The following is a 25,597-nucleotide window of genomic DNA, read 5'->3' on the forward strand; positions in this document are numbered from 1 at the left end:
AGGGTGCTTTACACTACAGTTTTTAAACTGCAACATTAACACCCCTCCTTCAGAGTGCAGGCACTGTACTTCCCATCTCCAGGACTCAAGTCCGGCCTGCCGGTTTCCCTGAACCCCTTCATAAATGTTACTTTGCTCACACTCCAACAGCACGTCAAGTATTAAAAACCATTTGTCTCCATTCACTCCTATCAAACACGCTCATGCATACCTGCTGGAAGTCCAAGCCCCTCGCACACAAAACCTCCTTTACCCCCTCTCTCCAACCTTTCCTAGGCCGACCCCTACCCCGCCTTCCTTCCACTACAGACTGATACACTCTTGAAGTTATTCTGTTTCGCTCCATTCTCTCTACATGACACTGATATGCATATCATTTACATAACATAAGAATAATAAGGAACCCAGAATACTACCTTGGGGAGCTCTACATGCTATCGGCAGGGGTTCTGATTCTGTTTTGTTGATTTTGACAGTTTGTTTTCTATTGCTAAGATAGGACTTAAACTAGTCTATGGAACCTATGCCGATAGCTTGAAGTTTCTTACAAAGTATATTGCGGTTGACAGTATCGAAGGTCTTTTGTAAGTCTAGGATTACCATTATTATGAGGTTCCCTATCGACATTTCAGTTCTCATGTAATCCATCAAATTAATTAGGGAGGTTACCACCATCACCAGCACTACCACCATCACCAGCACTACTACCATCACCACTGCTACCACCATCACCACTACTACCACCATCACCAGCACTACCACCATCACCACTACTAACACCATCACCACTACTACCACCATCACCACTACTACCACCATCACCACTACTACCACCATCACCAGCACTACCACCACCACCAACACCAGCAACCACCACCACTACTACCACCATCACCAGCACTACCACCATCACCACTACTACCACCATCACCACTACTACCACCATCACCACTACTACCACCATCACCAGCACTACCACCATCACCACTACTACCACCATCACCACTACTACCACCATCACCAGCACTACCACCATCACCACTACTTTTACTTCTACTGTTAGAACTACTGCAACTACTATGTTTATTGCTTTGTTTATTACTAATATAAATATTACTTCTACTTTTTTTAACATAATACCGTGTTCCAGTCACGGTATTGTGCCTTTTTATTCACAGTCACCATGTACACACTAATAACCCCATTTTTCAATAAAAACTGGGAAAATAGGACATATACTGCCAAAAATTAATTAAAGCCTTCCACTAAGAAACATCAGCTTTGAAGTCAGACCAAAAAGGAATTCTCTTATTATCTCAGAGAGACTAGTATCCTACAATACACCGGCACATTAAGACTGAAGTCAGTCAGAAAGTGAATGATCAAGTTGTCAGTGTTGGAAGGTGAAGACAGCTAGATAACACTCTCAAAATGTGTCGCAGGAAAATCAGTATTTTAATTTTACCAATTACTTCTATAAAAAAAATAAAGTGGGGCTAATGTAAGCCAAAAAAATCAAACATTTTCCCTAAGAAAGATTTACTCACATTTAAGGGTAAAGTAAGTACGCATATAAGTAAGACTAATTACATCAAGAGTATGTAAACTTAACAAAGGATAACCAAGTGAAGTCAAACACTGTGATCTGTTTTCTGATCATAAGAGACATTGTCAAGTTATTTCACCAAAACTAATTTCATTAATAAAAATGGCATAGTAAAATTCTCACAACCTAAAATCAAAGCAAAGATTCCATTGAGGACAACTCATCAGCAGCAAAAGTTTAAATCAAACCAGAAGAGTCATTCTCCAGTTACTGAATAGATGCCATCATATAGTGACTGTGCAATGTGATGCAGTCAGAGTCGATTAAAACAAGATGACGACAAATCTGATTCATAAGAACATATGAAAGGAGGAACACTGCAGCAGGCCTACTGACCCATACTAGACAGGTCCATCTCAAGCCACTAGCAAAAATATCTATCTAACCCATTTTGAAGATTGTCTCAGCAGCATCAAGGTAAAATAATGTAGTAAAGTAAGATAATCTTGTATCACTTGGAAAGTAAAAGTGACAAAATGGCCAATTAATTAAATAGTCCGTGTAACATTGTCCATTGACCAACCAGGTAATCAAATAGTCCGTGTAACATTGTCCATTGACCAACCAGGTAATCAAATAGTCCGTGTAACATTGTCCATTGACCAACCAGGTAATCAAATAGTCCGTGTAACATTGTCCATTGACCAACCAGGTAATGAAATAGTCCGTGTAACATTGTCCATTGACCAACCAGGTAATGAAATAGTCCGTGTAACATTGTCCATTGACTAACCAGGTAATCAAATAGTCCGTGTAACATTGTCCATTGACCAACCAGGTAATCAAATAGTCCGTGTAACATTGTCCATTGACTAACCAGGTAATCAAATAGTCCGTGTAACATTGTCCATTGACCAACCAGGTAATCAAATAGTCCGTGTAAGATTGTCCATTGACCAACCAGGTAATCAAATAGTCCGTGTAACATTGTCCATTGACTAACCAGGTAATCAAATAGTCCGTGTAACATTGTCCATTGACCAACCAGGTAATCAAATAGTCCGTGTAACATTGTCCATTGACTAACCAGGTAATGAAATAGTCCGTGTAACATTGTCCATTGACCAACCAGGTAATCAAATAGTCCGTGTAACATTGTCCATTGACCAACCAGGTAATGAAATAGTCCGTGTAACATTGTCCATTGACCAACCAGGTAATGAAAAAGTCCGTGTAACATTGTCCATTGACTAACCAGGTAATCAAATAGTCCGTGTAACATTGTCCATTGACCAACCAGGTAATCAAATAGTCCGTGTAACATTGTCCATTGACTAACCAGGTAATCAAATAGTCCGTGTAACATTGTCCATTGACCAACCAGGTAATCAAATAGTCCGTGTAACATTGTCCATTGACCAACCAGGTAATCAAATAGTCCGTGTAACATTGTCCATTGACCAACCAGGTAATCAAATAGTCCGTGTAACATTGTCCATTGACCAACCAGGTAATCAAATAGTCCGTGTAACATTGTCCATTGACCAACCAGGTAATCAAATAGTCCGTGTAACATTGTCCATTGACTAACCAGGTAATCAAATAGTCCGTGTAACATTGTCCATTGACCAACCAGGTAATCAAATAGTCCGTGTAACATTGTCCATTGACTAACCAGGTAATCAAATAGTTCGTGTAACGTTGTCCATTGACTAACCAGGTAATCAAATAGTCCGTGTAACGTTGTCCATTGACTAACCAGGTAATCAAATAGTCCGTGTAACGTTGTCCATTGACTAACCAGGTAATCAAATAGTCCGTGTAACGTTGTCCATTGACTAGCCAGGTAATCAAACAGTCCGTGTAACATTGTCCATTGACTAGCCAGGTAATGAAACAGCGCCGTGAATCTCGCCCCAGACACAGTGGCTCCAGCGTTAAAAATTTCCAGCTAATCAATTAAGACAAACTTCACTTATAAACGAAAATTATGGAGAAAGACATTTTTTTATTAGAAAAGTTCTGAAAATAAGGAAGCGCTGTCTCATAATATTTAAAACCCCACTAAATTTGAGAAATATTTTTCATGTATTTTTTATATTTATTAATTTGGTTTTAAGAAAATTAGCAAATTACCAGCCATACTGGTCGAAATTAGTGTAAAAATACTTCCAATTAATATATAACAGTGTTTAGGGTTTGAAGTCGATCAGCAGAGCCATTCTCTAGTTATTACATGGAAAGCAATTTAATAAAATTAGCAAATTTAAATTTGCACAGCTCAAAGTTAACGCCAAGTTATCTTTTAATAAAGTAAAACAACGGCCAGAAAAGAAATTCTCCAGTGTCTGATTTCAACAATACCAAACTTTTTTAAGCTTTTTTTAAGCATTTCAGTAAAATTTCAACGTTACAGCACACATTCCTACAGCAGCGTCGTAATTAATATTTTGATCACACTGTATAACAGTGTGATCTGTGTGATCTCTTGATATTGTGTACAACAGTGTGATCTTTGTAACTGTTGTTATTGTGTACAACAGTGTGATCTTTGTAACTGTTGTTATTGTATACAGCAGTGAGATCTTTGTAACTGTTGTTATTGTGTACCTTTATCTGTTGTGTACAACTGTGTGATCTCTGTTTGTGCCCGTTGTACTCTAGTGTGATCTTTCTATTGTGTACACTAGTGTGATATTTCTGTTGTATAAATCAGTGTGATATTTCTGTTAGGTTACTGTGTACACTAGTCTGATCTGTGTATCTTTGTTGGTATTGTGTATAACAGCGTGACATTTGCATTTGAGGTGTTGCTGTGTATAACAATGTGATCTTTGTATCTGTTGTTATAGTGAATAACAATGTGATATATGTGTGATATATATATGAATCTGTTGTTACAGTGAATAATAATGTGATACATGTATCTCTGTTGTTACAGTGAATAATAATGTGATACATGTATCTCTGTTGTTACAGTGAATAATAATGTGATACATGTATCTCTGTTGTTACAGTGAATAATAATGTGATACATGTATCTCTGTTGTTACAGTGAATAATAATGTGATACATGTATCTCTGTTGTTACAGTGAATAATAATGTGATACATGTATCTCTGTTGTTACAGTGAATAATAATGTGATACATGTATCTCTGTTGTTACAGTGAATAATAATGTGATACATGTATCTCTGTTGTTACAGTGAATGAATAATAATGTGATACATGTATCTCTGTTGTTACAGTGAATAATAATGTGATATATATGTATCTCTGTTGTTACAGTGAATAATAATGTGATATATATGTATCTCTGTTGTTACAGTGAATAATAATGTGATACATGTATCTCTGTTGTTACAGTGAATAATAATGTGATACATGTATCTCTGTTGTTACAGTGAATAATAATGTGATATATATGTATCTCTGTTGTTACAGTGAATAATAATGTGATACATGTATCTCTGTTGTTACAGTGAATAATAATGTGATACATGTATCTCTGTTGTTACAGTGAATAATAATGTGATATATGTATCTCTGTTGTTACAGTGAATAATAATGTGATATATATGTATCTCTGTTGTTACAGTGAATAATAATGTGATACATGTATCTCTGTTGTTACAGTGAATAATAATGTGATACATGTATCTCTGTTGTTACAGTGAATAATAATGTGATACATGTATCTCTGTTGTTACAGTGAATAATAATGTGATACATGTATCTCTGTTGTTACAGTGAATAATAATGTGATACATGTATCTCTGTTGTTACAGTGAATAATAATGTGATATATATGTATCTCTGTTGTTACAGTGAATAATAATGTGATATATATGTATCTCTGTTGTTACAGTGAATAATAATGTGATACATGTATCTCTGTTGTTACAGTGAATAATAATGTGATACATGTATCTCTGTTGTTACAGTGAATAATAATGTGATATATATGTATCTCTGTTGTTACAGTGAATAATAATGTGATATATATGTATCTCTGTTGTTACAGTGAATTACAACGTTATTTTTACATCTACTTTTATTATTCATTAGAGTGGAATATCTACATATTTTATTTTTATGTAAATATCGTTTTATAAACCTGATATACAGATATAAACAACAGGGACATTAGCACTGGTCAAAGTTGATGCCAGCTTTGACAGATTCCCTTGTCACTAGTATCCTCAAGGTTGGTGCTATCAGTGATAGAATCACTGGTCACTAGTACCCTCAAAACTGGAGCTATCATTGACAGAATCACTGGTCACTAGTACCCTCAAAACTGGAGCTATCATTGACAGAATCACTGGTCACTAGAACCCTCAAAACTGGAGCTATCATTGACAGAATCACTGGTCACTAGTACCCTCAAAACTGGAGCTATCATTGACAGAATCACTGGTCACTAGAACCCTCAAAACTGGAGCTATCATTGACAGAATCACTGGTCACTAGAACCCTCAAAACTGGAGCTATCATTGACAGAATCACTGGTCACTAGTACCCTCAAAACTGGAGCTATCATTGACAGAATCACTGGTCACTAGTACCCTCAAAACTGGAGCTATCATTGACAGAATCACTGGTCACTAGAACCCTCAAAACTGGAGCTATCATTGACAGAATCACTGGTCACTAGTACCCTCAAAACTGGAGCTATCATTGACAGAATCACTGGTCACTAGAACCCTCAAAACTGGAGCTATCATTGACAGAATCACTGGTCACTAGTACCCTCAAAGCTGGAGCTATCATTGACAGAATCACTGGTCACTAGAACCCTCAAAACTGGAGCTATCATTGACAGAATCACTGGTCACTAGTACCCTCAAAACTGGAGCTATCATTGACAGAATCACTGGTCACTAGTACCCTCAAAGCTGGAGCTACCAGTGACAAAATCACTGGTCATTAGTACTGTCAAGATTGGAGCTAGCAGTAACAAACTTATTGGTCACTAGGACCCTCAAGGTTGGTGCCACCAGTGACAGAATCACTGACCACAAAGTAGTCTCAAGATTGAAAACTGGTTTTTAAACAGTCTCACCACTGTTATTTAGACACTGTGAATGCAGTTATTTAAAAGTTATGAACTCTGTATTTAAACACTCTGAACACTGTCATTTAAGCACTCTGAACACTGCTATTTAAACAATCTGAACACTGTTTTTAAACACTTTGAACACTTTTTTTTAAATCATATTAAAGTCCCACAACTCTATGGAAATCATCGTCTGTATCTCGCACGCGCGCGTGTACACATGTACACACACACACACACACACACACACACACACACACACACACACACACACACACACACACACACACACACACACACACACACACACCAACAAAGGGACACAGTTGGAAGTTGAAGACACAGATGAATCACAGGGATGTTAGGAAGTATTTCTTCAGCCACAGAGTAGTCAGGAAGTGGAATAGTTTGGGAAGCGATGTAGTGGAGGCAGGATCCATACATAGCTTTAAGCAGAGGTACGATAAAGCTCATGGTTCAGGGAGAGTGACCTAGTAGCGACCAGTGAAGAGGCGGGGCCAGGAGCTTGGACTCGACCCCTGCAACCTCAACTAGGTGAGTACAACTAGGTGAGTACACACACACACACACACACACACACATGCACACACACATACACATGCACACACAAACACACATAAACACACACACACACACACACACACACACACACACACACACACACACACACACACACATGCACACACATACACATGCACACACAAACACACATAAACACACACATAAACACACACACACACACACACACACACACACACACACACACACACATGCACACACAGTAGCTCTGGTGGCCTGGTGGTTAACGCTCTCGCTTCACACGGTGAGGGCCTGGGTTCGTTTCCCAGAGTAGAAACATTGGACGTGTTTCCACCTGTTGTCTATGTTCCCCATCAGTAAAATGGGTACCTGGGTGTTAGTCGACTGGTGTGGGTCGCATCCTGGGACACTGACCTAAGGAGGCCTGGTCACAGACCGGGCCGCGGGGGCGTTGACCCCCGGAACTCTCCCCAGATAAACTCCAGATAAACTCCAGATAAACACACATACACATGCACACACAAACACACACACACACACACACACACGCACACACACACGCACACACACACACTCACACACATGTCAGGGACATAACCAGATTATTATTATTAAAATCAAGGGGGGAGCGCTAAACGCGGAGGATTATACAGCGCCTGGGGGGAATGTGGAAGGCATTCAGGCTTAATTCGGGGAACTGGAGCACAGATCCAATTCCCTAAATCAAGAGCCCCTCACCAACATCAAGGAACCTTCCTTGAGGGGAACACTACCAGAGAGAGAGGAGGATGAGCCAGCAAGATTGGATCTTGTGTTCACCCTGAGCAGTTCAAACATTGAGGACATCACTTACGAGAGGCCCCTTGGAGCTAGCGTTCACGTGGTTCTGAGTTTTGATTATATAGTAGAGTTACAAGTGGAGAAGGTAACAAGAATTGAATGGGAAAAGCCAAACTATAAAAGGGGAGGGGACTACACAGGAATGAGGAACTTCCTGAAGAAGGTTCAGTGGGACAGAGAACTGGTAGGAAAATCAGTAAACGAGATGATGGAATATGTAACAACAAAGTGCAAGGAGGCAGAGGAAAGGTTTGTTCCCAATGGAAATAGAAATAATAGGAAGACCAAAGCGAGTCCTTGGTTTACCCGAAGGTGTAGGGAGGCAAAAACTAAGTGCACCAGAGAATGGAAAAGGTACAGAAGCAAAGTACTCAGGAAAATAAGGAGATTAGTAGAAGAGCCAGAAACGAATATGCACAGATAAGGAGGGAGGCCCAGCGACAGTACGAAAACGACATAGCATCGAAAGTGAAGCCTGACCAGAAACTCTTGTACAGCCACATTGGGAGGAAGACGACAGTCAAAGACCAGGTGATAAGGCTGAGGAAAGAAGGTGGTGAACTCACAAGGAACGATCAAGAAGTATGTGAGGAGCTCAACATGAGATTTAAGGAAGTATTTACAATGGAGACAGGAAGGCCTCTGGGGGGACAGAACAGAGGGGGACACCAGAAAGGAATATACCAACAAGTGTTGGATGACATACATACAAATGAGAAGGAGGTGAAGAAGCTGCTAAGGGACAGTGATACCTCAAAGGCAATGGGACCGGACATCTCCCCGTGGGTCCTTAGAGAGGGAGTGGATATGCTGTGTGTGCCACTTACCACAATCTTCAACACATCTCTGGAAACTGGGCAACTACCTGAGGTATGGAAGACGGCAAATGTAGTTCCCATTTTTAAAAAAGGATACAGAAAAGAGGCACTAAACTATAGACCTGTGTCACTGACATGTATAGTAAGCAAAGTTATGGAGAAGATTATCAGGAGGAGAGGGGTGGAGCACCTGGAACGGAACAAGAGTATAAACGCCAACCAACACGGATTCATGGAAGGCAAATCCTGTGTCACAAACCTTCTGGAGTTTTATGATAAAGTAACAGAAGACACGAGGGAGAGGGGTGGGTTGGCTGCATCTTCTTGGACTGCAAGAAGGTCTTCGACACAGTTCCTCACAAGAGATTAGTGAAGAAGCTAGAGGATCAGGCTCGTATACCAGGAAGGACACTGCTATGGATAAGAGAATACCTGACAGGCAGGCAACAACGAGTCATGGTACGTGATGAGGTATCACAGTGGGTACCTGTGACAAGCGGGATCCCACAGGGTTCGGTGCTAGGACCAGTGCTATTTTTGGTATATGTGAACGACATGATGGAAAGGTTAGACTCAGAAGTGTCCCTGTTCGCAGATGATATGAAGTTAATGTGGAGAATTAAATCAGATGAGGATCAGGCAGGACTTCAAAGAGACCTGGACAGACTGGACACCTGGTCCAGCAACTGGCTTTTCGAAATTAACCACGCCAAATGCAAAGTCATGAAGATAGGGGAAGGGCACAGAAGACCGCAAACGGAGTATAGGCTAGGTGGCCAAAGACTGCAAACCTCGCTCAAGGAGAAAGATCTTGGGATGAGTATAACACCGAGCATGTCTCCGGAAGCACATGTTAACCAGATAACTGCTGGAGCATATGGGCGTCTGGCAAACCTGAGAACAGCGTTCCGATACCTTAGTAAGGAATCGTTCAAGACACTGTACACCGTGTACGTCAGGCCCATACTGGAGTATGCAGCACCAGTTTGGAACCCGCACTTGATCAAGCACGTGAATTAGAGAAAGTGCAAAGGTTTGCGACAAGATTAGCTCCAGAGCTAAGGGAAATGTCCTATGAAGAAAGGTTAAGGGAGGACAGGAGGGTCATGGGAGACATGATAACAGCATATAAAATACTGCGCGGAATAGACAACGTGGACAAAGACAGGATGTTCCAGGGAGAGGACACAGAAACAAGAGGTCGCAATTGGAAGTTGAAGACTCAGGTGAGTCAAAGGAATGTTAGGAAGTACGGGGCAGTCATCCAATTTTCCGCGCGCCTAGAAATTTGAATGCAAAGTCCTTTTATAAGAATTTACGGTCGTTTTCATTATGAAACTCACATAAAAGTTTTGCCACATCTCCAAATATATTCATATATATTTGTATTCCTTCTGACACATAATTTATAAAAATTAGAAGCATTATTGGGGCAAGTAAAGAACCTCGTAACAAAGCCCCATGAAAGATATTTTTTTCTCTTATAATTGTTTGTATTTTTCCTCTCAGGCAAATTTATTTTTTCGACAGTAATAATTTACCTCTATGGGAGGAGGAAGAGACAAAAATTTCTTTTTTATCCTTTTACCAATTTCAATGAAAGTTTTATTGTGTTTGTAGACCTTTTGCCGAATAGATTGATAGATAAAATAAATAGTGCCCCATTTTATAGGACCTACAACTGGCTACACTTTGCAGAATTAGTAAGATGTACAATGAGATGAAAGATAAAGGTCTAAATAATTACGTAACAATACAACTTTGCAAAATGTCAGTAGATTGCAAAATAAAAAAAATGTTGAAGTTATTTTTTTTTGGGGGGGAGGGGGTAAATTAATAACAAAGAAAACGGTAAGGAATATCGCAATTCCCTATTGCCATTCTGTAGAACCATCATTCCTCAATAATGTGTGCAACAATCACGACAATCCATCCAGTAGTTATCGAAAAGTGCGGCTATAAACATCAATAACATACTGGTTTTTTTTATTTACATTCCGTGTAAAACGCTAGTCACCATGCACCGAGCCTCAGCACACTACACACCCCCATCAACCTCGGCAGCCCACAGGCTACTGACGTGTCACAGTTCCAGACACTGATAACAGTGCTACAGGAAAGGTGCCAACTACTATATTTGCAAAGAAACAATCATAAAATTCGTAATTTTTGGAGTAAAAAAAAAAAACCTGAATTGGCATCATGTCCTCTTTGTGACAGTTGGAACACAAAAAAATACATTTTTAGAAAAAAAAAAATACTTAGAAATGTGATGGAAACAAGCTGATTACATCAAAATGATGCCAGAATTATGCACTATTTTTCGGTAAGAAAACATTTTTTTTTTAAATTTTCTATTTTTTTCTCCAGAAAGTCCGAGCTCTCTCCTCCCCCCCTTAATTCCATCAATCATTTACAGTTTTCAAATTAATCATTCATGGGGCAGTATCAAAAGGTTTCCTAAACTCAGTAAATACTGTCTCCCATCCATTTATTTCTGAACAATTACTGCAGTAATATGTGGGTACACATCCATGTTGTCTTCCTTCACTTTGACAGCCCAAATTCTTAATTTATGTCCATGAACATTAATTTTGTTGATCTTGTTCGCGGCACCCGTGGGCATTATCAATGGCATGCCAGGGTGCCGCGGCATCCCTGGGCATTATCAATGGCATGCCAGGGTGCCGCTGCACCAGTGGGCATTACAGTATGTAACAAAATTTCACTTTTGTCGTGTTCCTGGGAAATAAGCATAATTTCCCAATTCTATATAGCTAAACAATATTTAAAAAAAAACAGTTTTGGCCCCAGAACTTTGCTTTTGTGGTCAGGACACTTCTGGAACACTCAAGAAAGACTGATGTAAAACCATTATGCTCTAGGGTTTTGCTTGGCATATGTAAAAACAGGGGCTCAGAAACCAACATTCAGTTCAGCTCTGGCTACCTGAAAAGACACATCAGAAGAAGTGACATGGCATCAAGACAAGAGCAAAGAAGTTCTCTGTAACAACATCTAAAAAATTGTTTGAAGCTCACAGAGCATATTTTGTCATGTCAGTTGAGGACGAAGACAAAACCTGGGCGCCTCATGTTGTTGTGAACATTGTAAGAAAACATTGGAAGGTAAGAAAGTCATTAGTTATATGAAGGGTAAAATCATGAATAGGAACATTTATTTTAATCAACTGTATGTAACAGAAACTAATTCTTTTGTTCTTTTACCGGATGATATAGAGGAGAAAAAAAGAGTCATGAAGTTTGCAGTGTGAACCCACTGATCACTCAACCAACTGTTGCTTCTGCCTGGTGGATCCTTCCAAACGCTGAACCGGGAAAAATGCACCTAATATTTCTTATCCAGACCTGCCCTCTTCTAATGCAGCAGTACCACACAGTGCTGATCTTCCTGTACCTACACCTCCAGAAAGAAGTCAACTGTCAGAAGAAGAAAGCAGCAAATCAGAAAATGAAGAGCACGGTGAACAAGACTATGATCTCACAGATGCAGCTGTTGGGAGGAATCCTTACTACCCAAACCAAACAGACCTAAGTGGCCTTATTAGAGATCATGGTTTGTCAAAGTCAAATGCTGAGCATTTGATTTCAAGGCTCAAAGAGTGGGACTTGGTGGATGAAAGTGTACAAGTGACAAGCCAAAGAAAACGTCACCAACATTTCTTAAGCCTCTTCACTAATGAAGATAGGTTTTGCTACTGTAATGATGTATCAGGCCTATTTGATGCAAATGGAATTGCATGCAATCCAGATGAGTGAAGACTTCATTGACAGCTCCAGAGGCCTAAAAGCTGTACTTCTGCACAATGGGAACAAGTATCCATCTCTTCCCTTGGCTCATTCAGTGCATCTTAAGGAAGAGTGCAACAGTGTCAAACTTCTACCGGAAGCTTTGAACTTTGATAAGAATTACCTGGAGGTTATTGGAGATTTTAAAATGGTGGCATTTTTGATGGGACTCCAAGGAGGTTTTACCAAGTTTCCCCGTTATCGCTGTTACTGGGATAGTAGAGACAGAGCAGCACATTAACAGAGGAAGCACTGGCCTCAAAGGACTGAGCTCTCAGTAGGGAGACATAATATCAAGCATAAACCATTGGTGGATACTCAAAAGGTTCTGTTCCCTCCATTACGCATCAAACTAGGGCTAATGAAACAGTTTGTTACAGCTTTTGACAAAGAGTCTCCAGCCTGCAAGTATCTTCAAGACGTCTTTCCCAAGCTATCAGAGGCAAAGGTGATGGCTGGCATCTTCACTGGACCACAAGCCAGGAAAATCATGGAGTGCTCAGAATTTCCAAAGGAACTCACAGAGAAGGAAAAAGAAGCCTTGGAAAGTTTTGTTGTTGTATCACAGGGCTTTCTGGGCAACAACAAGGCTGGCAATTATGTTTAACTTGTTGAGACCTTGGTAAAAAGCTATGGTCAGATGGGCTGTAGGATGTCCCTTAAGGTCCATATCCTTGATGCTCATCTTGACAATTTCAAGGAGAATATGAGAGCATACTGAGAGGAGCAAGGGGAGCACTTCCACCAAGACATAATGGACTTGGAACACACATATCAAGGATCTTATATTAAACTGCATCTGCCACTTCTCCGACCATTGCGTCAAATCATCCTTGAGTGCTCTAATGTCCTCATTAGAATGAATTGGAAGTCCTATTTTGGGGTCATCAGCAAATTTCCTTATGTCGCTATTTATTCCCATATCTATATAGCTTATGTAAATTGTGAACAACAAGGGGCCCAACATTGACCCCTGTGGAACACCACTTGTGACGTGCCCCCATTCTGATTTCTCCCCATTTATGTAAACTTTCTGCTGCCTATTTGCCAACCATGCCTCTACCTAGAAAAATATTTCTCCTATTCTGTGTGCCTTAAGTTTCCTCAGTAGCCTCTGATGTGAAACTCAATCAAAAGCCTTACTGAAGTCCATATACACATATCATATTCATTACCATGATCTACCTCCTCAAATACTTTAGTGAAAAAAGTTAGTAAATTCGCAAAAAAAGGAACGCCCCTTTGTAAAGCCGTGTTGAGATTCATTAATCAATTTATGCCTTTCAAGATAGCTACAAATTGTTTCGGCAATTGATTCCATAAATTTTCCCACTATGGAGGTAAGGCTTATTGGTCTATAGTTCGAAGCTGAGGACCTGTCACCTGCATTGTAAATAGGTATTACATTTGTCATTTTCCACATATCAGGCACTATGCCAGTTTGTAGTGATATGTTAAAAAGATTAGCCAATGGTTTGCAAAGTTCCTCTTTACATTCCTTTAACACCCTTGGAAACAGTTCATCAGGGCCTTGGGATTTGTTAGGTTATAATTTCTCTATTTGTCTCAGGATCATGTCACTAGTTACTGCAATCGTGCAGTTTATTATCGTCCTGTTCTACATAATTTATTATTTCAGGAATTTTGGTAGTATTTTCCTAAGTAAAAACTGAGAGGAAGTAAGTATTGAATATTTCACACATATCCTTATCACTGTCAGTGATCTGACCTGAGTTACTCTTAAGTGGGCCAATCTTGTCCTAATCTTACTTCTGTATACCTGAAAGAACCCTTTTGGGTTAGTCTTCGAATCCCTTGCGACCTTAGCCTCATAATCCCTTTTTGCTTTTCTTATTCTTTTTTATTTCTCTCTTTAATTAAATATATTTTTTTCTTAACTGCCCATCCCCTCTTTTGATACGCCTATATATGCTTCTCTTTTGACCAGTGAGATGTTTTAATCTAGTGTTCATCCATTTCAGATCATTTTTGTTAGATCGAATTTCCTTACTCGGAGCAAAAGTTGTCTGGGCAGCTAGAACTATGTTCTGAAAAACGTCATATTGGCATCCAAGATCACCTACTGACCCATAGTCAGATCATCCCAATTTAGCCCACCCAGGTAATTTTTCAGTCCTATGAAATCGGCCAAGCGAAAGTCAGGGACAGAGATTTGATTGCAGTCATCTGGGTAATTCCATGATATTGAAACTAAGTGATTTGTGATCACTTTTCCCAAGTTCATCATTAACCTTAAGATTATTACTGATTCTTTGTTGGCAAGAACCAAGTCAAGCAATTTGTTTCCTCTAGTTGGTTCTGTCACAATCTGTTCTAAAAAGCAATCCTGAACTGTATCAAGAAAGCACTAGACTCAAGATTTCCTGTCACATTGTTCCAATCAATTTGTCTAAAGTAAAAATCTCCCATTAACACAACATTTTCATGTCTAGATGCCTTATGAATTTCGTCACAAAACAGCTAACTGCACTCTCTGTCAAGGTTTGGGGCCTATAAATAACACCCAAAATTAACTTTTTACGACCCTCGATAAACTGTAGCCAAACAGATTCTGTGTCCGATGTTTCTAATCTTATATCTCGTCTAACACAGCAATTTAAATTATCTCTGAGATACATCGCCACTCCACCACCCTTCCTAGTGACCCTATCAGTGTGGAATAGTTTATAACCCTGTATGTTCCATTCTGAAGTTATTTCTCTTTTTCAGGTTGAACCAGGTCTCTGTTATACCAATCATATCTATATTACCTGCACTTGCAAGTAATCTTAGCTCTATCTTATATCTTAGACTCCTACTATTTGTTTAGTAACCTTTAAGGGAGCTAGTCACTCGTTGCCCTCTACTGTTTGTCTTTGTTGATCATTTACTATGACTTTAATAGCAACTTTATTTTGAATATTGTCTTTTAAACATATCCCTGAGGTATCCTGGTTATATCTGCTGTTTTGAACCCTAATGCTGCAGCCTGATTGTTTCCCACAAACACCCATACCTCTATAATCGATCAGTTTAAAGGCCTTGACAAGTCATCAATTACCCGCTCAATCGAACTGGCTAATGCAACCACTCCAACTCCAGAGAGATGAACCCCATCATTTGCATACATATCATGTTGCCATAAAATATGTCCCAGTTATCAATGAATGGGATTGCAAGTTCCTTGCAGTACCTGTCTAGCCAGCAGTTTATACTAATTACATTCATTACCCACTGCCCTTCTAGGCAAGATGCTACTCATGATTGGTATCCCTCCCTTAGACCTGACTACATCTATGGCTGACCTGTACTTATCCAGCAGCTCCCGTCTCCTGTCTCCACCAGCACTAAGACAGATAATGGGCTTGTTCCCATTCCCTGACATAATATTATCCAACCTGCTGACTATGCGGCACATTTTCCTGTCGTGGCATTTTCCTGTGTACATATGATTCTGCCTGCCCGAAAGGTGTCTTCAAACACTTTAAATATAACTCTCAGATTCTTGATTCCTATATCACCTACTCGTTCGTGCCTCGCTATTTCGACACACAACTTCTTTACCGGGGAGCACTGGCCGGTATCAGCAAGTGATCACCTTCTGAGTGTTTGACAACTTGACGATCAAGTTCTCCAGTTGTGTGTTTCCTTATAACTCGGTCAACATGAAGGACAGTGCGAGCAAATTTTGTAACAGGCTTCCTAGTACCCAAGAAAAGGTTTTAGATAAGACGAATATCCATAACTGTTATTAAGCGGAGGGATCCCTTTCAAGTGCACATTTTTTTGCTTGCATTATGCTGAGTGACATCATTTTAAAGTTCTTTTTAAAGTGAATTAAAAAAATGTACGAGTTTCCAAAACATTAATTCAGGAGCAGAGCTTCTTATTGGAGTTTTCGATGTTGTTGTTGTTGTTGTTGTTGTTGCCCAGTGTTGAGTTGCACGTCAGATTAAAGTTAATTTTTTACTGATTTTAAAAACATGTACGATATCTCAAGACTCTTATTTAGAAGGCTGATGTCTTTCGGTACATAATCTACTCCCATCTCCTGACAAGGAGGGTGCTGGGAGTGAGTTTTCCACACCTAATTACGTAATGACAAGATGAGTGTATGGTCCCACACTTGCCTCATCATAAGTCGGGTGTGGGTTGTGGGTCTGCTCCCTGCAGGTGCTTCATGCCAAATTTTAGTGGGGAAAGTTGACTAAGAATACAGAATTTTCCTCTCGCTTATAGCAAATAGAGGATCGACCCAATACAAATCTTGGTGTTGAATGATTAGAATGGGTTGAGAGATTTATGTTTAATAATAATAATAATAATAATAATAATAATAATAATAATAATAATAATAATAACTGAACTCCCAGAATGTTCCTCTGCGCATTCTCACTAAGACCTTTATTTAGGACAAAAGGTGTTACCCCTCGTGGGATGCACTAGCTGCTTCTCCCTCCAACCCTTCAAGTAGGAAGGGGAATTCTATTGATCCTTGTGAAGGGCTCTGTATCCTCCCTCGAATCAAAGCCGATTTCCTCTTATTTCCCAAATGCTGAATGCCCACCTATAGGGCGAACACTTCCCTAAGATAATGTGAAAGCCTCTCTTGCACAAAGTTTTTCCTTCACCGCAGTGTTCTTCTCTTCGGCTCAGCTCAAGAAAAGGAAATTGGAAGTTCTCTCTCTTAGAGCTGCAATATTTTGGTATTTATTTTATTTTGATTTATTATCTGCAGCATTGATTTAATCCTTCTATTTTAGATGTAGTGGTGGATACTAGTGTTGGTATGTGCTGCAGTACTGCAGTCAGTGCTGACCACCAAAGTGCTCTTCCTGGGGCCTATCTCTTCAAAAAGTCACAAGAACTTTTATATGGGCATTGTTAATGCCTTGGCGGACGATAACATCCAGGTTAGTCATATCTGACTGTTAGACAGAGAGAGAGAGAGAGAGAGAGAGAGAGAGAGAGAGAGAGAGAGAGAGAGAGAGTTACATCCAAGCGGCTGCCACGGTATCCTACCTGTCTCGAGAGCAAGCACCTTACATACCCATCAACTCAGGCTGAACACAATCCATCAGAATCCTGTCGGCTAACATTACATTAAAGGCTTCATAACCAGTGTTGGAGAGCTCACACACAGTTTCATCAACACTCATCGGCCCGAATGATCACTGTCGCTTAGATATTTTTGGACGACGGGACTCAGGAAATTTTTGCTGGAATTGCTGGCTACACCTCATGGATGAAAAGCAAGGACGTGGAGGCGGTGTTGCTGTGTGCTTCTCTAAAAGTGTACATATCCAGCCCATTAATGTTGTCATCCCTACGTACCTAGAAATGATGTTCTTTAAGCTTTGCATAAACACTAGTACCTTTGTACGAGCATGTGTAATGTATAGACCTCGGTTGCAACATGCAGACCCCGTCAACTTCCTGATGGAAAATGTGGACTCCTGTCTCAACATGAATGCCAACATATTATAATTGTTGCAGACCTCAACCCATATCTTATATAAACAAAGGAACTTTGATGAGCTTCTTTACAGTGTTTGACATGAGAATTTTTGTTGATTTCCCTACTCACATCTCTGGCTCCTCCCTTGACCCAGTAGTGAGTGATCTACATGAAGGGGGCAGTAGGGCAAAATCTGTAACTCTGTTGTTTACCGTCCGATTTTCTCCAGTTTTGGTACACAAGACAAAGTAGTTTCACTCATTCTTGAAAATATTTATCAAAAATATACCTCAAACAACAACTGAGAAATGACTGATTTATTGAAAATGCCCTTGTGGCCAAACTTTCTCTTATATGGGACTACATAAGGTTGTTTGGACACTTGGTGCCGAGAGAACAATGCTTATACTAATTATCGTTGAGTCCTTTTCTCTAAATAAACTTATCTTTATTTCACAAAAAATAAAGTTTGTTAGTTCCTGGAATATTGCAAAAAAAATCTGGCCTTTACTCCCACATAACTCCCAAAGTATTTGGAATATTTCCAAAATTTGGTCAGCGAAAAATGGAGAAATCATTATTCTACAACTTTTGTGAGTATTATATTCCATTTAATTCAGTAATAAAGCGAGAAGCTTGGCCATTAGGTGAATAAGTTACTTCCGAGATATCGGCCGGGAGCGCCGGCCGGCCCCTGTCTCAAAAAAAAAAAAAAAAAAATCGCGAAAATCGCGTTCGTTTGGGTGTATTTCTTAGTAAACTGATGTTCTAGTGCAGTTAGCCTCTTCAAAACACCGTTTTCTCTTACTCAATATTTATCGAAATATTCCCGATAATCTTTCGTCATATTATGGCCTATTTTATTCAGTCTAGAGTATATAACATGTTTGTATGTTATTTATAGTGTTTATTATATCATATTAGATCAATTCTGATAGAAAAATAAGCTGTAGAGTTGATATATAAGCTGATATAAGCGTAATAATGAGTGATTTCTCCTGGCGCGGCAACCCTTCCGCGCATCATGATATGATTAATGACTGTTGCTAAATCTAGGGATAAGCAGCGGCAGCGGCAGCGTCAACAGGAACCTTGTCCTCTATTTTTACTTCTACCTGAGGTTCCCAGCAGCCCAGTGATGACCTAATCAAGACCCGCATAACACTAACATGTGTGGATACCCAGAATGATATAAAGCAACTGCAGAAATCACCCAAAAGTTCACAAATTACCAACTAATAGGACTCGTTCTAGCAACTTCTACCCCGCTGCCACTGAAGTGATACTCCACAACATTCACCCAACACCCATCGCCTACTATTCACCCGAAGCCACAGCCAATGGACAAGGGTCAGAACAATAAAAGAAGATCCAGTAACCAGCTAAGGACTCCTAACATCAAAGGTGAGAGCAGTAATAGCACGAGGAAAACTTGTGGTACTGCCAGCCAGGACACAACCCTCATCACCCACCGACACCATCACAACACACGACAGACGACAACAAACATGGCCGCCGCTACACTCCAAGATAACTCCTTCCCAGTATTTGATGTCAAGAAGATCACCGACCCAGAAATAGCTAAACTCCTTATGATTCAGAACCAAACGATCACCAAACTAACTCAAGAAATGCAGGAACTAAAGGCTAGCAATGCAGATTACCTCAACAAGATCACTGCTCTAGAACATAAACTAGACACTCTAGAACAACAAAGCAACACCCACACCCGGTCCCTAGACACCATCAACACTTTAAAAGACCAAGTCACCCTACTTACTACCAACATTACAGAGGAAAGATCAAGAGTGGACCAACAACTTGCAAATGTCATAATCAACTTCCAAGACCATAATGACCAACAGCAGCTATCTGACGCTGTTGTAGTTAACAGCAAACATCTCCCACCCACAGTCACCCAAGAGACCTGCATGGAGACCACCCTACAGCTTATCAAGGACCACCTTCGCCTTAACATACGTAGTGATGAATTAAAGGATTGCAAACTGATGGGCTATCATGCAGGTAAAAAAACAGTGCTGTTAAAATTCCAAAATAGCTTACAAAGAAACAACCTACTAAAAACATCTATTACTATGAAAACTGATGTTTACGTCAATGAGTGCCTTACCAAAATGAGACAAAACCTTCTTTATCGGCTAAGAAAACTGCGCTATGCCCAAAAAATCCACCAGTGCTTTGTGAGGGATGGAAAAATAGCAGTTAGGAAACAGCCCACTGGAAAGAGATACTTCATCTCCACAGAACATGACCTTAAAACATTCCTAAGTGAGGCTGGACTAACAGAATCAGAGTAAAGTGCAGATAATACCCATAGTCCACCGTTAGTGTTATATTGTCATATTGTCATAAATTTGTGCCCCCCTAAAATTCTAATACTCCAACTACTTTTAATTGTCATTGTTGTACTCAACGACCATTCTACCTCATAATCTTAATTGTATTAAATATCTACAGAATCTATCTCCTTTATTACAACTTACCACATCACTGTTCCATCTTATTCTTTTATAAACTAACCATAACTTGTCTTCAATAATTCTACCTCACTTTAAAAAATACTCAATTGCCCAATTTTATTCTAAATCCCTATTATTGCCCAATTTTACTTTAAACTATATTGATCAAACTTATTGTAAACTCTTTTATTGACCATTTTTATTCCATACTTTTTTAACCTAGTATTTTCAACTACAACTTTTATATCATCCTATCTACCATCTTACTAGCATATTATAACCAAGTCATTGCCATTTTTATTTTTATCAATTCTTTTGTTTTTATTATTATTTTGCTACCTTAATTTTATCCTGTCAATTTAAATCTAATTATACTCTAATTCTTGTAAACAACTTATATAAGACCTCAGTGCAATTACAATTGAGAGTCTTGTTCCTTCATTATATTATTAGATTAATCACAGTTTTACTCTAGCTCATTCTAGCTCAATACATAGTCAATACCAAATTCACTATACTAGACCATAGTGCAATTACTAGTGAGAGACTGGTGCTATTTGTAATTTGTATTTTTATATTATTAGACTAAAGTTGTTGTACTATAGCTCTTTCTACCTCAATACATAGTCAATACCAAATTCACTATATTAGAACATAGTGCAAATACTAGTGAGAGACTGGTGCTACTTTTAATTTGTATTTTTTAATTTGTATTTTTATATTATTAGATTAAATTCAGTTGTACCATAGCTCATTCTACCTCAAGGCATAGTCAATACCAAATTCACTATATTAGACCACAGTGCAATTACTAGTGAGAGAATAGTGCTATTTTTAATTTGTACTTTTATATTATTAGATTAAACCTATTGTACTTTAGCTCACTCTAGCTCAAAAACAGAGACTCCACAAAAGTCATTATTAGACCTTAGTGCAATTACAAGTGAGAGTCTTGTTCTATTTTTAATTTGTATTTTTATATTACTAGTTTATACCTAGTTGTACTTTAGTTCATTCCAGCACAACACACAGACAACATCAACTTCATTATGTGTAGTAGTGACTATACCCTACATGACCAAAATACTCTAGCTATATACTTGTCCAAACTTCCAACCACTACAGATATCAGTAGTAGAACTCAACACACAACACAGGATATAAATAACCATAATTTTAAACCTAGAAGATGATTGATCACGTTGACCCTGATCTAAACCTCCATAATCTGACACCCAATCAAAACCTATTGGAAAGTAACTGCCTTTATTACACAGCATCACAAGCCACCACTATCCTAAACAATGCTAAAAGTCTATCAGTACTAAACTACAACATCAGGTCCTTAAGCAAACACTATGATGACCTCCTAGCACTCCTTGAATCACTAAAGACACCCTTCTCCTGCATTATTCTTACTGAGACCTGGCTTAAGCAGGACACAATAGATATCTACCCTCTACCAGGATACACAGCAATTCACAACTGCAGAACAAACCAAGTTGGGGGTGGTATTGCAATCTATTACTCTAACCAATTATCTTGTCTTAGCACCACTTGCTTTAGTGATGAATATGGGGAATACATTTTTGCTAATTTTACTGTAAAAAACCTTAAGACGCCTATAACAATTGGTGCCATTTACCGGATACCTCACACAAACATCCCAAATTTCAGTGAGAAATTAAAGTCACTAATAACAAACAGACAAATGAATAAGCACCACCTTCTCTTAGCTGGAGACTTCAACATCAACCTTGGCTTACTAGATGATCAGCCTGTAACTGATTTCATCAACAATATGAACAACACACTTCTCATACCAACAATAACTAAACCAACCAGGCTCACTGAGACAAGTGCAACCATAATAGACCACATATGGACCAATATACTAGCCCCCCTTAAATCAGGGATAATCACAGATAGCACTACAGACCACTACCCTACCTTCCTCCTGACAAACATTAGTAAACCACCACTTGAATACAACAAAGTCTCATTTAGACTCCATGACGAGGCCTCAGTAAGGAAGTTCACAGCTGACCTAGAGACTGTTGATTGGCCTACAGAATTCTCCAAGGCCAATGGTATTGATGACTGGACAGACATCTTTCTTAACAAATTACTTAGACTATACAACAAACATTGTCCTATAAAAACAAAACAGATCACAAACAAACGGCTTGGTTGCCCATGGCTAACCAGCACCATTCTGAAATCCATTGACAAGAAACACCAATATGAAAAGCAATATAGACAGGGCTTAATACACAAAGATATTCTTAAACACTATTCATCAGCTCTCACCAAAGTAATAAAAAAAGCCAAACAACTATACTACTCCAGTAGATTCACAGACACTAGAGGAGATATAAAAAAGACCTGGAAAACACTCTCTCAGATTCTAGGGACCCACAAACTGAGAAAAACCAAGAATATTGTCCTAACTAAACCTAATGAAACACCACTACATCCCACTGACACAGCTAACAAGATAAACGACTTCTTCTCAAACATAGGATCTAATCTCGCCAGTAAAATCCCACATACCAATGCCCATGCCGGGGACTACCTAGATGGAAATTTCCCTAATTCCTTCTATCTTGCACCAACTGAGCCCACGGAAGTCATTGAGATCATAAAGTCACTTAAAAATAACTCGGGGAATCTGTCTCATGTCCCACCATTACTGTACAAGCGAGCGGCCCATGTCCTTTCGCATGCTATTTCATTACTTTTTAACAAGTCAATAGAGACTAGCACCTTCCCGAAACTACTCAAGATGGCAAGGGTTACACCAATACATAAAGGTGGTGACCCTACAGACTTAAACAACTATAGGCCAATATCTAACTTACCATTGCTATCCAAAATCTTTGAGAAACTTGTGCACAGGAGACTGTATTCATTTATAACGGCTCAAAACATACTCAACCCCTGCCAGTTTGGATTCAGGAAAAATAAAAGCACTAATGATGCAATCATAAAAATGCTAGATCTGCTTTACACAGCACTGGAAAATAAGGAATATCCACTAGGAATTTTTATTGACCTAAGAAAAGCTTTTGACACAGTAAACCACGAAATCCTACTCCACAAACTTGACCACTACGGTATAAGAGGCCATGCGCTTGCTTATTTCAAATCTTACATTACTAATAGGTATCAGTACGTCACCATTAAAGACACAGCATCAGCAACACGGCCACTTGATACTGGAGTTCCGCAGGGAAGTGTCCTTGGTCCCCTGCTCTTCCTCATATACATCAATGACCTACCAAACGTATCCCAACACCTAAAACCCATTCTCTTTGCTGATGACACGACTTATGTCATCTCTCACCCTAATCTTGCCACCCTTAACACCATTGTGAATGAGGAGCTGATTAAAATATCGACTTGGATGACAGCCAACAAACTTACGCTTAACACTGACAAAACTTACTATATTATGTTTGGTAGCAGAGCAGGAGATGCACAAATTAACATTAAGATTGACAACACTCTAATTACCAGAAATAATGGGGGAAAATTCTTAGGCTTATACCTTGACAATAACCTGAATTTCAGCACCCATATCCAGCATATAGCCAAAAAAGTATCCAAAACGGTTGGGATCCTCTCCAAGATACGATACTACGTGCCGCAAAATGCCCTTCTCACACTATACCACTCACTTATTTATCCATACCTCACCTATGCTATTTGTGCTTGGGGATCAACTGCAGCAACACACCTAAAGCCAATAATAACCCAACAAAAAGCTGCAGTAAGAATAATCACTAAATCCCATCCCTGGCAGCACACCCCCCCACTCTTCAAAGATCTAAACTTACTCCCAGTTCAGTACATCCACACTTACTACTGTGCAATCTATATCTACAGGGCCTTAAACTCTAATATCAACCTTGACCTTAAACGCTTTCTTGATAGTTGTGACAGAACCCACAGGCATAACACCAGAAACAAACATCTCTACGACATTCCCCGTGTCCGACTAAACCTTTACAAAAATTCAATGTATGTCAAAGGCCCTAAAATCTGGAATACCCTACCTGAGAACTCTAGAACTGCAGACACATTCATCACCTTCAAAACTACCATTAGAAAACATCTTATCTCCCTGATACACCCCGTCAACTAACTTCACGAATACCACCTGGTGGTTCACACTTACACTCGCACACTCATTTGACCATAAACAGAAATATTAATCTCAGTCTTAATATAATGAATCCTGTGATACTCCAATACTGAAACTATATACTGTGCCAAAACAAAAGCATTCACACTGCTAAACTCACAAAATAGTATTTAGTCACTTAGCCATAATACCAACTTACCTCATAATTTGTAATATTTTACATTTAAGAATAAAACTAAGTATGCCCGAAATGCCTAGCCATGCTAAGCGTTCTAGTGGTACACTCTGTAATCTCAATTTTACTACATGTTAAACCAAACAATAACCAAATTTCTGTAAACTCAGCATTGTAATCCTTATAGAGAATAAACTTTGAATTTGAATTTTAGGTGATGTTAACAACAAAGTGAATGGCTTCACTGAACATACATTTAATCTCCAACAAGAACACATCCCTCACGGGCAGTATGTGACGAAGCCTACAGATCAGCCTTAGTTCAGCTTTCGTTGTGAAGCTGTTACTGCTAAATACAAGGCTTGGAGAAGGTATAAGAGCCATCCCAATATCTACAACAGGAACCTGCAAGCCAGTGGGCAAGTAGGATAAGTCCAAAAGCGGGCCATCTCTATATGGGAAGCTGACACACACACACACACACACATACACACACACATACACACACACACACACACACACACACACATACACAAACACACACACACTCACTCTCACACACACACACACACACACACACACACACACACATACACACACACACACACACACACATACACACACACACACACACACACACACACACATACACAAACACACACACACACACACACACACACACACACACACACACACACACACA

At 39.3% G+C, this 25,597-nt stretch overlaps 1 protein-coding gene across 1 annotated transcript in view; it reads left to right on the top strand.

Annotated features, from left to right (window-relative positions):
* Positions 1–17,402: 17,402 nt before the first annotated feature.
* LOC128686302 (UDP-glucosyltransferase 2-like) overlaps positions 17,403–25,597 on the top strand; it is a 29,963-nt gene continuing 21,768 nt past the window's right edge. Inside the window, exon 1 of the mRNA XM_070081212.1 lies at positions 17,403–17,547. Coding sequence (XP_069937313.1) covers positions 17,509–17,547 — 39 coding nt within the window. The 5' untranslated portion in view covers positions 17,403–17,508. The remainder of the gene's footprint in view (positions 17,548–25,597) is intronic.

The sequence above is a fragment of the Cherax quadricarinatus genome, unplaced genomic scaffold, assembly GCF_038502225.1.
Source record: "Cherax quadricarinatus isolate ZL_2023a unplaced genomic scaffold, ASM3850222v1 Contig1985, whole genome shotgun sequence".
NCBI classification, from domain to species: Eukaryota; Metazoa; Arthropoda; class Malacostraca; order Decapoda; family Parastacidae; genus Cherax; species Cherax quadricarinatus.